The sequence below is a fragment of the Scomber scombrus genome, chromosome 4 (genome assembly GCF_963691925.1).
Source record: "Scomber scombrus chromosome 4, fScoSco1.1, whole genome shotgun sequence".
Lineage (NCBI taxonomy): Eukaryota > Metazoa > Chordata > Actinopteri > Scombriformes > Scombridae > Scomber > Scomber scombrus.
Genome location: NC_084973.1, coordinates 34388110 through 34403109, shown reverse-complemented (window position 1 = coordinate 34403109; position 15000 = coordinate 34388110). Strand labels below are relative to the sequence as shown.

The 15000-nt window shown below is 47.1% G+C and overlaps 2 protein-coding genes across 2 annotated transcripts in view; both read left to right on the top strand.

Moving 5' to 3' along the window:
* The first annotated feature begins 2468 nt into the window (after window positions 1-2468).
* On the top strand, window positions 2469-9031 carry phf19 (PHD finger protein 19). Its single transcript, XM_062416900.1, has 13 exons — window positions 2469-2645; window positions 2903-2984; window positions 3428-3541; window positions 4096-4190; window positions 4305-4453; window positions 4700-4795; window positions 4876-5065; window positions 6432-6499; window positions 6579-6725; window positions 7874-7934; window positions 8123-8208; window positions 8304-8393; window positions 8485-9031. The coding sequence occupies exons 1-13, from the start codon at window positions 2469-2471 to the stop codon at window positions 8792-8794; spliced, it is 1665 nt and encodes a 554-aa protein (XP_062272884.1). The 3' UTR covers window positions 8795-9031.
* A 3914-nt stretch (window positions 9032-12945) lies between these two features.
* Window positions 12946-15000, top strand: part of LOC133978584 (disabled homolog 2-interacting protein-like) — a 20847-nt gene continuing 18792 nt past the window's right edge. The window contains exons 1-3 of the mRNA XM_062416853.1: window positions 12946-13006; window positions 13091-13209; window positions 14831-14933. Coding sequence (XP_062272837.1) covers window positions 12946-13006; window positions 13091-13209; window positions 14831-14933 — 283 coding nt within the window. The remainder of the gene's footprint in view (window positions 13007-13090; window positions 13210-14830; window positions 14934-15000) is intronic.

Below are 15000 nucleotides of genomic sequence, written 5' to 3'. Positions count from 1 at the left end.
ACATACCAGTACATACCATTACATACCAGTACATACCATTACATACCAGTACATACCAGTACATACCATTACATACCAGTACATACCATTACATACCATTACATACCAGTACATACCAGTACATACCATTACATACCAGTACATACCAGTACATACCATTACATACCAGTACATACCAGTACATACCATTACATACCATTACATACCAGTACATACCATTACATACCAGTACATACCAGTACATACCATTACATACCATTACATACCAGTACATACCAGTACATACCAGTACATACCATTACATACTACTACATACCAGTACATACCAGTACATACCAGTAAATACCAGTACATACTACTACATACTAGTACATACCAGTAAATACCAGTACATACCATTACATACCAGTAAATACCAGTACATACCAGTACATACCATTACATACCATTACATACCAGTACATACCAGTACATACCAGTACATACCATTACATACTACTACATACCAGTACATACCATTACATACCAGTACATACCAGTACATACTACTACATACCAGTACATACCAGTACATACCAGTACATACCAGTACATACCAGTACATACTACTACATACTACTACATACCAGTAAATACCAGTACATACCATTACATACCAGTAAATACCAGTACATACCAGTACATACCATTACATACCAGTACATACCAGTACATACCAGTACATACTACTACATACCAGTACATACCAGTACATACCAGTACATACCAGTACATATTCTTATATATGAAATATTCTTATATAAAATACTTACTTAACATACACTGTTTTCTTTGGTGACATTTTATTTTGACACACCCACGGACCTAGTGTCGGATGCGAGGACGTCCTAGTGCTGACGTCAAGACGTAAGATGATGACACAGCCTCGTCCTGCGATTCGCGGGAAAAGTGAAAAATGGCGGCGGGGAAAGTTTGAAGAGAAGTCGCGTGAAGAGAGACACTGACAGAGAGACAGGACGAGAGACAGACAGACAGACAGAGACAGACAGAGACAGAGACAGACAGAGACAGACAGACAGACAGACAGGCAGACAGAGAGACAGACAGGAGCCGGAGACACAAACACACCGTCTCTCTGTCCAACCTGTCTGTGGACCGGAGACCGGAGACCGGAGGACCCAACCCGGATCAGAGCAAGGTGAACATTTACCCTGCTACCGCTATATTACCGTTACATTACCGGGTTAATGTACCGGTACATGACCGTTACATTACCGCTATATTACCGTTACATTACCGGGTTAATGTACCGGTACATGACCGTTACATTAACGCTATATTACCGTTACATTACCGGGTTAATGTACCGGTACATGACCGTTACACTGCCGCTATATTACCGTTACATTACCGGGTTAATGTACCGGTACATATCCGTTACATTACCGTTACATACCGTTACATTACCGGGTTAATGTACCGGTACATATCCGTTACATTACCGTTACATACCGTTACATTACCGGGTTAATGTACCGGTACATATCCGTTACATTATCGCTATATTACCGTTACATTACCGGTATTGTACCAGGTTAATGTAACAGTATTGTCTCTGTCTCTAACCACCTGTCTGTCTCTCCACCTGTCTGTCTCTCTCCACCTGTCTGTCTCTAACCACCTGTCTGTCTCTCTCCACCTGTCTGTCTCTACCTGTCTCTCTCTACCTGTCTGTCTCTAACCACCTGTCTGTCTCTCCACCTGTCTGTCTCTAACCACCTGTCTGTCTCTCTACCTGTCTGTCTCTCTACCTGTCTGTCTCTAACCACCTGTCTGTCTTCTCCACCTGTCTGTCTCTCCACCTGTCTGTCTCTAACCACCTGTCTGTCTCTCCACCTGTCTGTCTCTCCACCTGTCTGTCTCTAACCACCTTTCTCTCTCTAACCACCTGTCTGTCTCTGAACCTGTCTGTCTCTCACCACCTGTCTGTCTCTCCATCTGTCTGTCTCTCCACCTGTCTGTCTCTAACCACCTGTCTGTCTCTCTACCTGTCTGTCTCCCCACCTGTCTGTCTCTAACCACCTGTCTCTCTCTAACCACCTGTCTGTCTCTGAACCTGTCTGTCTCTCACCACCTGTCTGTCTCTCCATCTGTCTGTCTTCTCCACCTGTCTGTCTCTCCACCTGTCTGTCTCTCCATCTGTCTGTCTCTCCACCTGTCTGTCTCTAACCACCTGTCTGCCTCTAACCACCTGTCTGTCTCTCCACCTGTCTGTCTCTCCACCTGTCTGTCTCTCCACCTGTCTGCCTCTAACCACCTGTCTGTCTCTAACCACCTGTCTGTCTCTCTACCAGTCTGTCTCTAACCACCTGTCTGTCTCTCTACCTGTCTGTCTCTCTACCTGTCTGTCTCTACTTGTCTGTCTCTCCACCTGTCTGTCTCTAACCACCTGTCTGTCTGTCTGCAGGATGTATGAGGACCTGATTGAAGCCCTCTGTGGTCTGGAGCCTCAGGTGTCTCCAGGTGGGGGTCGGAGGGGGCGTGGCCTGGAGGAGGACGAAGGGGCGGGGTCTAGTCTGAGTGTGGGACAGTTCGTCCTCTGTCATTGGTCAGATGGACTGTACTACCTGGGCAAGATCCAGAGGGTAACACACTCTATACACACTACACACACACACACACACACACACACACTATATACACACTATACACACTATATACACACTACACACACTACACACACTATTCACACTACACACACACAGTTAGATTATTAATAAAAATACATAATCCCTTTGATCTGATTGGTGGATGTAATCTCTGTGCTCTGATTGGTGGATGATGTAATCCGTGTGCTCTGATTGGTGGATGATGTAATCCCTGTGCTCTGATTGGTTAACAGGTGAGCCCCCCCAGGCAGAGCTGCTTCGTCACGTTTGAAGATAACTCAAAGTTTTGGGTTCTCTGGAAGGACATCCAACACGGTGAGAGTGAGACAGGTTATATCAATGTTTCTCACCTCCCTGCTGCTGCCTGTCTACCTGTCTGTCTGTCTGTCTGTCTACCTGTCTGTCTCTCTACCTGTCTGTCTCTACCTGTCTGTCTCTACCTGTCTCTCTCTACCTGTCCGTCTCTCTACCTGTCTGTCTGTCTCTCTCTACCTGTCCGTCGCTCTACCTGTCTGTCTGTCTGTCTCTACCTGTCTGTCTCTCTACCTGTCTCTCTCCCTTTCTGTCTCTACCTGTCTGTCTGTCTCTACCTGTGTGTCTCTACCTGTCCGTTTCTCAACCTGTCTGTCTGTCTCTACCTGTCTGTCTGTCTCTACCTGTCTGTCTCTCTACCGGTCTGTTTCTACCTGTACTTCTACCTCTCTCTGTATGTCTCCCTTTACCTGTCAATCACAGCCTGTTATCCAATCACGTTGCAGCTGGAGTGCCGGGGGAGGAGCCTCGCTGCTCTGTGTGTCGGGAGGCGGGGCCAAACTGTGACAGCCAATTAAACCAAAGCAACCAGATCCTGATCTGTGGGAAGTGCGGCATTGGTGAGTGATGTCACTGCGCCGGCTGCTTCTCATTGGTCCTCTGACTGTGAGCCAATGAAAAGCAGCCCAGCTGTTAATGATGTCATTGTTGGGACTTGTAATAATGGCTTCGCTACGGAGCCGCATTAGTTGGATCTTGAGAATCAGGGTCTCACTAAGAGAACAGTAGAAGCGTAGATTTAATAACCAGTAGAACTAATGAGCTCCACTAAGCAGGGACTGCTATACTGTAGGAGAGAGCCTCGCTACAAGGCAACCATACATGTAAGAGTAGAAAGGAATGTGTTATTGTTAATGACTAATAACTATTAAAGAATAGTCACTTCTAATGATTAATATGGGGCACCACCGGGAAAACGGGGAGGCGGCACATCGCCGATGTGGTGTCCATCGGCATCTTCCATCTGACCAACCCTAATGGTCACGCGTCGAAACTCGAGCGTTCATCGCGTTGGGTCTGAACGCAGCTTTAGGCTTCAGAGGTTACATGTAGGACAGACCGGACTAACATCATCAATCAGCTGACAGTAATATGTTCTCTTCCTGTGTGTCAGGTTTCCATCAGCAGTGCCACGTTCCTCCTGTAGAGGGCAGCAGTGTGGTCAGCCCCTGGTTCTGCCGCCGCTGCGTCTTCGCCCTGGCTGTCCGGGTAACAGCAGTACTACCAGTAGTACCAGTACTACCAGTACTACAGTTGTAGAATAGACTACAACAGGTGTGCTATAGTAACAGTTGCCATGGTAACAGTGCTGTCTCCCCACAGAAAGGGGGCGCTCTGAAGAAGGGGCCAATCAGCAGAGCTCTGTCAGCCATGAAGCAGGTGCTGTCCTATCACCTGGACTCTCTGGACTGGGACTCTCAGCACCGGACCAATCAGCAGCAGTGTTACTGCTACTGTGGCGGCCCTGGAGAGTAAGGCCGACCAATCAGAAACACACACACTGTAGCTTACCGTTATATCACACCTGTAAAGAACCAATGAGGCTGTGCTGCACCTGCTGATCTGTGTGTTGTGTTTCTAGGTGGTACCTGCTGATCTGTGTGTTGTGTTTCTAGGTGGTACCTGCTGATCTGTGTGTTGTGTTTCTAGGTGGTACCTGCTGATCTGTGTGTTGTGTTTCTAGGTGGTACCTGCTGATCTGTGTGTTGTGTTTCTAGGTGGTACCTGAAGATGCTGCAGTGCTTCAGGTGCCAGCAGTGGTTCCATGAAGCGTGCACTCAGTGTCTGCAGGAGTCTATGATGTTTGGAGACAGGTAACTCACCAGTTCGTGCTCTCCGTGTTTGCAGAGCCACTTCCTGTTAGTTCTGTGCTGACGTTCCGTGTTCTCCACAGGTTCTACCTCTTCATGTGCTCGGTCTGTAATAAAGGCTCAGAGTATGTCCGCAGACTGTCCCTGAGGTGGGTCGACGTGGTTCACCTGGTTCTCTACAACCTGTCAGTCAGCAGCAAGAAGAAATACTTCGAGATGGACGAGATCCTGGCCTTCGTCTCCGCTAACTGGGACCATCTGCAGCTAGGGAAGGTACCAGAACCAGCACAGGACCAGGCCGCACTGGGTCCAGTAGAACTGAAATAGAACCTTGAAATGTGCATCTGTGGACAATCAGCAGATCGTCGGTCCTGATACCTTCAGTGATTCAAACATCAACCGAGTCTCATTAACATTAACAACATTTACAGCAAAAGAAGCAAAAACATGAGAGTTGGTTTGCAGCGTTTCCGCTAGAAATAATTTGCACCGGACAACGTGACCGGCAAGTTTTCAATTTACCGGACAAATGTTTGAAATTCTGGTCAAATATTATCTGAATTTATTGAGCTTAAAATGATAAATGATATGCAGGCTATATAAGAATGATATCAAGGCATGTCAATTTAAAGCGTAATCTGGTCCAAAGATCGTAGTTTCTGAATCAACCACACACAATTTCCAGACTCTCCAGGATTTTGCGATGTTGCAACTATTAATGCAAACTCAACCTATCCCTTGAACTCTTGCGATTTTAACCAATCACCGAAACTTCTGTGTAAATTTGACCAATCATTGTTGATTCCTGCAAGACATTGAGCCATAAACTCTCTCATAATATTATCATTGAACATAAGAGGAAATGACAGCTGTGCTTTCTGCATGCCAATCTGATCTGTGTTAGTAAACCGGGATCAGGGCAGTTAAACATGCAGGAATATGGTCATCTGACACACCGTGTTGTTCAGTAGAAGCTCAGCTAGAAAGCTTACACAACCATTTACAGTTAAACAAAACACAAGTCACCGAGCATCTTCTGTCTAAGCATGGTTTAGCCAGCAGTCACAGCGATCCTCGAATCCTTAATTTCATGATATCCACACAAACGACACGCCAAATAAATCCTGAGATAATTCCAGCAGTGTAACTCCATCACTGTCTGACCGAAACTCACTGAATAAACCGTCAAAGGAAAATCAGAACTAACTTCCCAAATTTACAACTACAAATGATCTCTAACTAACTCTGTTTTTGTGGTTGAAAGTTGTGTCTGGTCACATAATATTATCAGGAACAGCTGATGTCTCCGGATCATTCTGAGTGGATTCAAGTCCTTTTATGTACATGGGGATGAACTACAGTTAGCCTGCCGCTGCGTCCTCCATGTGAACACAGTCTGTCGCCATCTAGTGGTTGGATTCTGCTGTTGTGACAGATTAAACCAACTGCACCACTCTCTGGAGAGCGTGAACAACTATCTCTCCGCAACTTTCATCGCAATTTTTTGGAAAAGCTGCCGTGAAATCAGGCATTTAGGCAAAAATCACTAAAAAGGCCTCCGACATCCTGGAGGGACTGAACATCGTTTGAATAACTGGTCATGAAAACATTTAAACCCACCTGTCTGTCTCTCTCTCAGCTGTCTAACACGCCTCCAGCAGAAAGGCCTCAGCACCTGCTGGACGCTCTGAACAAATACAAGAGCAAGTAAGAAACATTCACGGTACAAATACTGCAGTGTGTGTGTGTGTGTGTGTGTATCTACACTGTGTGTTTGTGTGTTCAGGTTTCTATGTGGGAAGGAGATAAAGAAGAGGAAGTGCATCTTCCGTCTGAGGAATCGAGTCCCTCCCAACCCCCCCAATAAGCTCTTTCCGGAGCGCGCTCAGAGCGATGGAGGGCGAGGTCTGAAGAAGGGTGTGGCCAGGAACAGGTAGTTCTCTCCGTCTACTGGGTGACATATTTGTAGTCCCAAAACCAGGAACTGATCCCGTTTGTAGTCCCAAAACCAGGAACTGATCCCGTTTGTAGTCCTAAAACCAGGAACTGATCCCGTTAGTAGTCCCAAAACCAGGAACTGATCCCGTTTGTAGTCCTATAACCATGAACTGTTCCCGTTTGTAGTCCTATAACCAGGAACTGATCCCGTTTGTAGTCCTATAACCAGGAACTGATCCCGTTTGTAGTCCCATAACCAGGAACTGTTCCCGTTTGTAGTCCCAAAACCAGGAACTGTTCCCGTTTGTAGTCCTATAACCAGGAACTGTTCCCGTTTGTAGTCCTATAACCAGGAACTGATCCCGTTTGTAGTCCCATAACCAGGAACTGATCCCGTTTGTAGTCCCATAACCAGGAACTGTTCCCGTTTGTAGTCCTATAACCAGGAACTGTTCCCGTTTGTAGTCCCAAAACCAGGAACTGTTCCCGTTTGTAGTCCCAAAACCAGGAACTGTTCCCGTTTGTAGTCCCAAAACCAGGAACTGTTCCCGTTTGTAGTCCTATAACCAGGAACTGTTCCCGTTTGTAGTCCCAAAACCAGGAACTGTTCCCGTTTGTAGTCCCAAAACCAGGAACTGATCCCGTTTGTAGTCCTATAACCAGGAACTGTTCCCGTTTGTAGTCCCAAAACCAGGAACTGATCCCGTTAGTAGTCCCAAAACCAGGAACTGTTCCCGTTTGTAGTCCCAAAACCAGGAACTGATCCCGTTTGTAGTCCTATAACCAGGAACTGTTCCCGTTTGTAGTCCCAAAACCAGGAACTGATCCCGTTTGTAGTCCCAAAACCAGGAACTGTTCCCGTTTGTAGTCCCAAAACCAGGAACTGTTCCCGTTTGTAGTCCCAAAACCAGGAACTGATCCCGTTTGTAGTCCCAAAACCAGGAACTGATAATGTCAGTTTCCCCCCAGGAATGTGCGTTTGTGATTGGTAGGACTGTTTGCCTTTTTAATGTTCACAGTTTTTTACCCCTGTGTGTGTGTTTGTGTGTGTGTGTTTATAATGTATGTGTGTGTGTGTGTGTTAATAATGTGTGTTTATAATGTATGTGTGTGTGTGTGTGTGTATAATGTGTGTGTGTGTAGTGCTTCAGCGGAGAGGAGGAAGAGGAAGTCCAAGTGGCTGCTAGAAGATGCCATTCCTAATGTAAGAATAAATGTCTGTTTTCTTTTCAGTGTTTCTGTTTCATCGTATGATGCTGTTTCTAATTACTCTCTGTGTGTGTATAACGTGTGTGTGTGTTTAACATGTTTCTGTGTGTGTGTATAACGTGTGTGTGTGTGTCTGTGTGTGTGTCTGTGTGTGTGTCTGTGTGTGTGTCTGTGTGTGTGTAGAGCGAGCTGTCCTGCAGTTGGACGTCTAACCATCACATGGCGAACATCTTTGATTTCACTCTGGACGAACTGCAGAGTCTGAAGAGGTGAGACTGATCAATAATCAATACACTGTGATCAATAACCAAACATCAGCATGGATATTAACATCTGACTCCTCCTCCTCTCCTCCTCTCCACAGTAGCTCCAGTAGAACAGTGAGTATTGATCAGGACTCCACTGATGCGTCTACTTCAGGTTCTGCTTCTACCAGCGCCTCCTATCACTTCAGGTAACAGCGCCTCCTCAGCTCCTAACCCTGAGACAACCAGTCCTATCTTTGAGTCCATCTCTGACCTATGACCTCTGTCCTCTGTCCTCAGGAGGAGGGTGGGCAGCAGGAAGAGGAAGTTGCCTAGCAACAGCTACAGCCAATGGGCCAATCACAGCGAGGCAGGGGAGGAGCCTGCTGGGATCCTGGAGGACCAAGAATCATCAGACCCCTCCCACTTCCTGTCAGACCCCTCCCAGCTCCCCTCTGACTCCTCCCACCTCCACTCCTCCATCTCCTCGTACTTCGGCGTGTCGGGCCGGCTGACCAATGGGGAGAGGTACCAGGTGCTGGCTCGGCGAGTCACGGCTCAGGGGACGGTCCAGTACCTGCTGGAGTGGGAGGGGACGACGCCTTATTAGGACGTCACGTGATGCTTTGATTCCTCTTCCTCACATGATTGGTCCCCTGTTACATGTTTCCATGACGACAGCTTTGTTTATGTTGTTGTTTTTAAATGTTTACAGTCCAAGACGGTTTTATTTTATTTGACTTTTCAACCTATTTAGTCGTAAGTTGCCTAGCAACAACTTCTTTAAAAAAAAGGAGTCCCAAATGGGTCGCACTCAAGTCCCTGATCTGTTAGTGCTGAGCTTCAGGTGTCCCACATTCACCTGTCCCACATAACCCAGGTTCACCTGTCCCACATTCACCTGTCCCACATACCCCACATTCACCTGTCCCATATAACCCAGGTTCACCTGTCCCACATTCACCTGTCCCACATACCCCAGGTTCACCTGTCCCACATAACCCAGGTTCACCTGTCCCACATTCACCTGTCCCACATAACCCAGGTTCACCTGTCCCACATAACCCAGGTTCACTTGTCCCACATAACCCAGGTTCACCTGTCCCACATAACCCAGGTTCACCTGTCCCACATTCACCTGTCCCATATAACCCAGGTTCACCTGTCCCACATAACCCAGGTTCACCTGTCCCACATTCACCTGTCCCACATTCACCTGTCCCATATAACCCAGGTTCACCTGTCCCATATAACCCAGGTTCACCTGTCCCATATAACCCAGGTTCACCTGTCCCACATAACCCAGGTTCACCTGTCCCACATTCACCTGTCCCATATAACCCAGGTTCACCTGTCCCACATAACCCAGGTTCACCTGTCCCACATTCACCTGTCCCACATTCACCTGTCCCATATAACCCAGGTTCACCTGTCCCATATAATCCAGGTTCACCTGTCCCACATTCACCTGTCCCACATTCACCTGTCCCATATAACCCAGGTTCACCTGTCCCACATAACCCAGGTTCACCTGTCCCATATAACCCAGGTTCACCTGTCCCACATTCACCTGTCCCACATAACCCAGGTTCACCTGTCCCACATAACCCAGGTTCACCTGTCCCACATAACCCAGGTTCACCTGTCCCACATAACCCAGGTTCACCTGTCCCATATAACCCAGGTTCACCTGTCCCACATACCCCAGGTTCACCTGTCCCATATAACCCAGGTTCACCTGTCCCATATAACCCAGGTTCACCTGTCCCACATAACCCAGGTTCACCTGTCCCATATAACCCAGGTTCACCTGTCCCATATAACCCAGGTTCACCTGTCCCACATAACCCAGGTTCACCTGTCCCACATACCCCAGGTTCACCTGTCCCATATAACCCAGGTTCACCTGTCCCATATAACCCAGGTCCACCTGTCCCACAGGTATTTCAGAGGAAGCAGGAATCAAAGCTGCTGATGTTTGTGTATAAACAGTATTTAGACATTTTTAAATCAACCAAAGAACACACAGTGTGTTTATGATGTAGTATTATGGTCTGTATGTCAGTAAGAACACGGTGTGTTTATGGTGTAGTATTATGGTCTGTATGTCAGAAGTTTCTTCTTCTGTCAAAACAAACATTTCTTCTTCTTCTCTGATGTAAAACAGTCAGAATCTGCTGTCAGACAGCTCGCTGCTTCACCTCACTGCTGCTCTCATCACTCCACCTGTGACATCACAGCCACAGCCGTGACATCACAGCCACAGCCGTGACATCACAGCCACAGCCGTGACGCCACAGCCACAGCCGTGACATTTATGTGCCAACAGTCAGTTTTGGTTGTTAAAGATCAGCTGTTCAAACTGTTTGGAGACAAAAAACTTTGATTTCAGAACCAAGAAACCTTCAACTTCACCCTGACGTTAAACTTTCACACTGACGTTAAACACTGACGTTAAACTTTCACCCTGACGTTAAACTTTCACCCTGACGTTAAACTTTCACACTGACGTTAAACGGAAACTCCCACCTCATGATGTCATGTGTGATGTCACAGTGGGGTCAGAGGTCATCAGTTCACTTTGGAAACTCAGCAGCTGTTCTGGAGCTTTTGATCGTATCTCATGATCTTCCTCTGTCAAGTTTCCAGAGTAAAGGATGGAGGTGAGGAGGAGGAGGAAGATCATGTGATGTCACTGAAAGCTCTGCAGCAGCTACTAAATGAACTCAAGCATCACTTACTGAGCTGGTCCTGGAGCTTTCAGTCGTATCCCACTGTCTTCTTCAGCAGTTAGTAAGTGAGCCTTGAGTCACAGCAGCTCTGATTGGTTAGTTTTCTTGCACTATGGTCATGCTCAGTATCTATGCAAACCGGCCAGAACCCCCCCCCCCCCAATGATCCCTCAGAGCGATTGATCAGCGATCAGAAGCCTCGATAATCAATATGAATGTTCATGAGAGTTTAGCTCAAAGCTAACAGAGCCCATTGGTTTGAATGAGGAATGCTAACGGAGCCCATTGGTTTGAATGAGGAATGCTAACGGAGCCCATTAGTTTGAATGAGGAATGCTAACGGAGCCCATTGGTTTGAATGAGGAATGCTAACGGAGCCCATTGGTTTGAATGAGGAATGCTAACGGAGCCCATTGGTTTGAATGAGGAATGCTAATGGAGCCCATTGGTTTGAATGAGGAATGCTAATGGAGCCCATTGGTTTGAATGAGGAATGCTAACGGTCTCCCAGACGTTAAACTGTCACTCTGTCACTTTAAATCTGCAGATGCTCCCTGCTACCATGGTAACCATACTCTTCTCTCATTGGCTTGTTCCACGGTTGTTTTGATCATGTGACTGTATGTATGTTTTCCTTTTTTTCTGGCTCAGCTGACCAATCAGCTGCCAGCTTTCTTTGGAATAAAAAAAACTGTCCGACCTTTGACCCCGTGTGTGTGTGTGTTACTGTGTGTGTGTGTGTGTGTGTGTCTCATCGCTAACAATGATGAAACAAGCTACAGGATGGAGCTGAGCCAGGCTCCTCCCAGCTCCTCCCTCTGTCCATCACCAGAGGGAGCAGCAGGTGTACAGAGGACTTCTCCTGGACCAACATCACCACATTACTGCACAAGAAAGCTCACTAGCGCCTCTGTTTCTGGTTCCTCCAGTGTGTGTGTGTGTAGCAGTGAGTGTGTGTGTGTGTGTGTAGCAGTGAGTGTGTGTGTAGCAGTGAGTGAGTGTGTGTGTAGCAGTGAGTGTGTGTGTGTGGCAGTGAGAGTGACAGGTGAAAAGCTTTTAATGCCATTAAGGTTTCTAAAGACGTGAAGAACAGAAACAGTCGGTCAGTGTTCAGGAAGCTCTGAAGTCTGACGGCCTGAAGACAGACAGGTGGAGACTACAGACAGACAGGTGGAGACTGGAAACAGACAGACAGACAGGTGGAGACTACAGACAGACAGACAGGTGGAGACTGGAAACAGACAGACAGACAGGTGGAGACTGCAGACAGACAGGCAGACAGAGACTGGAAACAGACAGACAGACAGGTGGAGACTGGAAACAGACAGGTGGAGACTGGAAACAGACAGACAGGTGGAGACTGCAGACAGGTGGAGACTGGAAACAGACAGACAGGTGGAGACTGCAGACAGGTGGAGACTGGAAACAGACAGACAGACAGGTGGAGACTGCAGACAGACAGACAGGTGGAGACTACAGACAGGTGGAGACTGGAAACAGACAGACAGACAGGTGGAGACTGCAGACAGACAGACAGGTGGAGACTGGAGACAGACAGACAGACAGGTGGAGACTGGAAACAGACAGACAGGTGAGGAGACAAGCCCTGCGTTCTACATCTTGTGTTTGTGTGTGTTTACCTGTCTGTCTGTCTGTGTTTACCTGTGTGTGTGTCTGTGTGTGTGTGTTTACCTGTGTGTTTACCTGTGTGTGTGTGTGTGTGTGTGTGTGTGTGTGTTTACCTGTCTGTCTGTGTGTGTGTGTGTGTGTGTTTACCTGTGTGTGTGTGTGTGTTTACCTGTCTGTGTGTGTGTGTTTACCTGTGTGTGTGTGTGTGTGTGTGTGTGTGTGTTTACCTGTGTGTGTGTGTGTGTGTGTGTGTGTGTGTGTTTACCTGTCTGTCTGTGTGTGTGTGTTTACCTGTCTGTGTGTGTGTGTGTGTTTACCTGTCTGTCTGTGTGTGTGTGTGTGTGTGTGTTTACCTGTCTGTCTGTCTCTACCTGTCTGTCTCTCAAAGGGTCTGGTTGCCATGGAGCAGCTGGTCAAAAACCTGTCCAGGTGTCAGCACCTGGGCTGGATGAATGTGATTGGTGAGTGGATGATTGACAGCTGACAGTTGTGTGAGCAGTTCATTGATAGGAGGGTTTGTTGGTGACATCATTAACGTGTCACAGAGCTGAAGAGCGCGTCCATCCATTGGCTGTCGTGCGGTCGGAGGGCGGAGCCTGACGTTTGGAGCCGGATGTTCTGCATCCTGTCAGACTGTCACCTGTTGCTGCTGAACCACCTGGAGGTAACACCTGACCCCCAGCATCCAATCACAGCTCACCTCTAACACCTGACCCCCAGCGTCCAATCACAGCTCTCAACACCTGACCCCCAGCGTCCAATCACAGCTCACCTCTAACACCTGACCTCAAGTGTCCAATCACAGCTCACCTTTATATTCTTATATTTTTTATCGCTTGATGACCAGATCCTGCTGCAGGCTTTTATTGTGAAAAACCTTCATGAAGCATGTTTCTGACAGTCCGTAACAGTATTGATCTCCTTCGTGTTGGGACGAGGCGGGGAGGTCCGGTCCTCTGAAATGAGGCCAACGCGGAAGTAACTTAAAACTGCATTCTATCAAAAGGCCACCAGGGGGCGACCGTTTTGGTGTCAAAAGGACTTCCGTCTCTATACAAGTCAATGGAGAATTCACCAACTTCTCACTTGATTTCTAACCTCAGTAAACGTTTTCAAAATGTGTTTATGGTCTCAATCGCTAGTTTAAAGCCTTCTTCAATGCAGTATGATGTTCATTTGGGACATTTTGGCCTCCCTGATTTTATATGTGACGATAAAGCAGGGTATGCATTAGGGCGTGGCTACGTGGTGATTGACAGGTTGATTGGTTCACAGGTTCAGGAGGGCGCCTCATGCTCCTCCTGATGCCCATATAAGTAGAATCCGTTTTTTATTTTCCCAGCATGCACCTGAAATTTTCAAGATGGCGCTGCTCAGATCCGATACTATTGGCCTCCGAGCAGCAGTCCACTAACCAATGGGTGACGTCACGGATGTTACGTCCATTTCTTATATACAGTCTACGGTTGGGACGGATCATTAAACCTGAATAATGGTTGGTAGACTAACTGTGACGTCCATGATGTCTTGTTGCATTGAGTCACTGAGCTGTGTAGTCTAGTATTCAGGTTCATTAACAGCCACTTTCAGCCACTAGGAGGAGCTCTAAGCTTCTTGTGTTGAAGTAGAACCTGAAGCACAGAGTGAATGTTTACTGCTGCCCTTGGCTAAGTTATCCTGCTAGCTAGCTGACTGGAGGGAACATGATGGTAGTAAGTTATCCAGCTAGCTAGCTGACTGGAGGGAGACACACTAAAGTCCAGCGTGGTTTAAAAGCTTCCAGAAAGTAAAGGATAATGTTGTCAGGTGTGAAATATGTGGAGCAGAGTTGAGCTATGGTGGCTTCACATGGACAAAAATCTGCTCAGCTGTCTGTGACGGTTAACTAAAGTCTCAGAGAGAAAACTAACATTACGTCTCTCATTGCTAACATGATGGTAAAGGGCAATGCTCAGCGTTGTTCATGCTGTTATATTTTTATTGGTCTGTAAGATTTATTCTGTTAATTAATGTGTTTGTGTAAAGAAATGAAGAATGATTATCATTTATATTAATACAAGTTTGTGCAGATTGTTGAAAGTTATTTATGACTCATCTATTTAACTGTTTGTGAGTGACGACATGCAGCAAATATTCATCAGTTAAACCACCAGAGACAAGAGATAATCCCCCCAACCCCAACCCCCCCCCCCCCCCTCCCCAAGCCTAACCCCAACCCTAACACCCCCCCCCCAACCCTGACTTCGTTTTAAGTGCAGGACTCTTTCCCTTCTTCTCTTCTTCAGGTCCATCCTCTGCTTCTGGCGGAGAGGGCGGAGACTTGTACTGTCTGGTTGCTAAGATACAGCCTCCATGTGACCTCGGCGCCTCCTCGTCCCGCCCACAAAGGTAAGGAAGACGAGCCGGATTTAAAAATGTGCAGAAGAAGAAAGAAGCAGGCAGATGATGGAGTTTG

What these genes read in the sequence shown, in the direction of transcription:
- phf19 (XM_062416900.1), top strand. Translation starts at nt 2,469, where the DNA reads ATGTATGAGGACCTGATTGAAGCCCTCTGTGGTCTGGAGCCTCAGGTG. An exon ending in TCTATGATGTTTGGAGACAG is followed by an intron (nt 4,796 to 4,875) that starts GTAACTCACCAG and finishes TGTTCTCCACAG; the next exon opens with GTTCTACCTCTTCATGTGCT. An exon ending in TAGAAGATGCCATTCCTAAT is followed by an intron (nt 7,935 to 8,122) that starts GTAAGAATAAAT and finishes GTGTGTGTGTAG; the next exon opens with AGCGAGCTGTCCTGCAGTTG.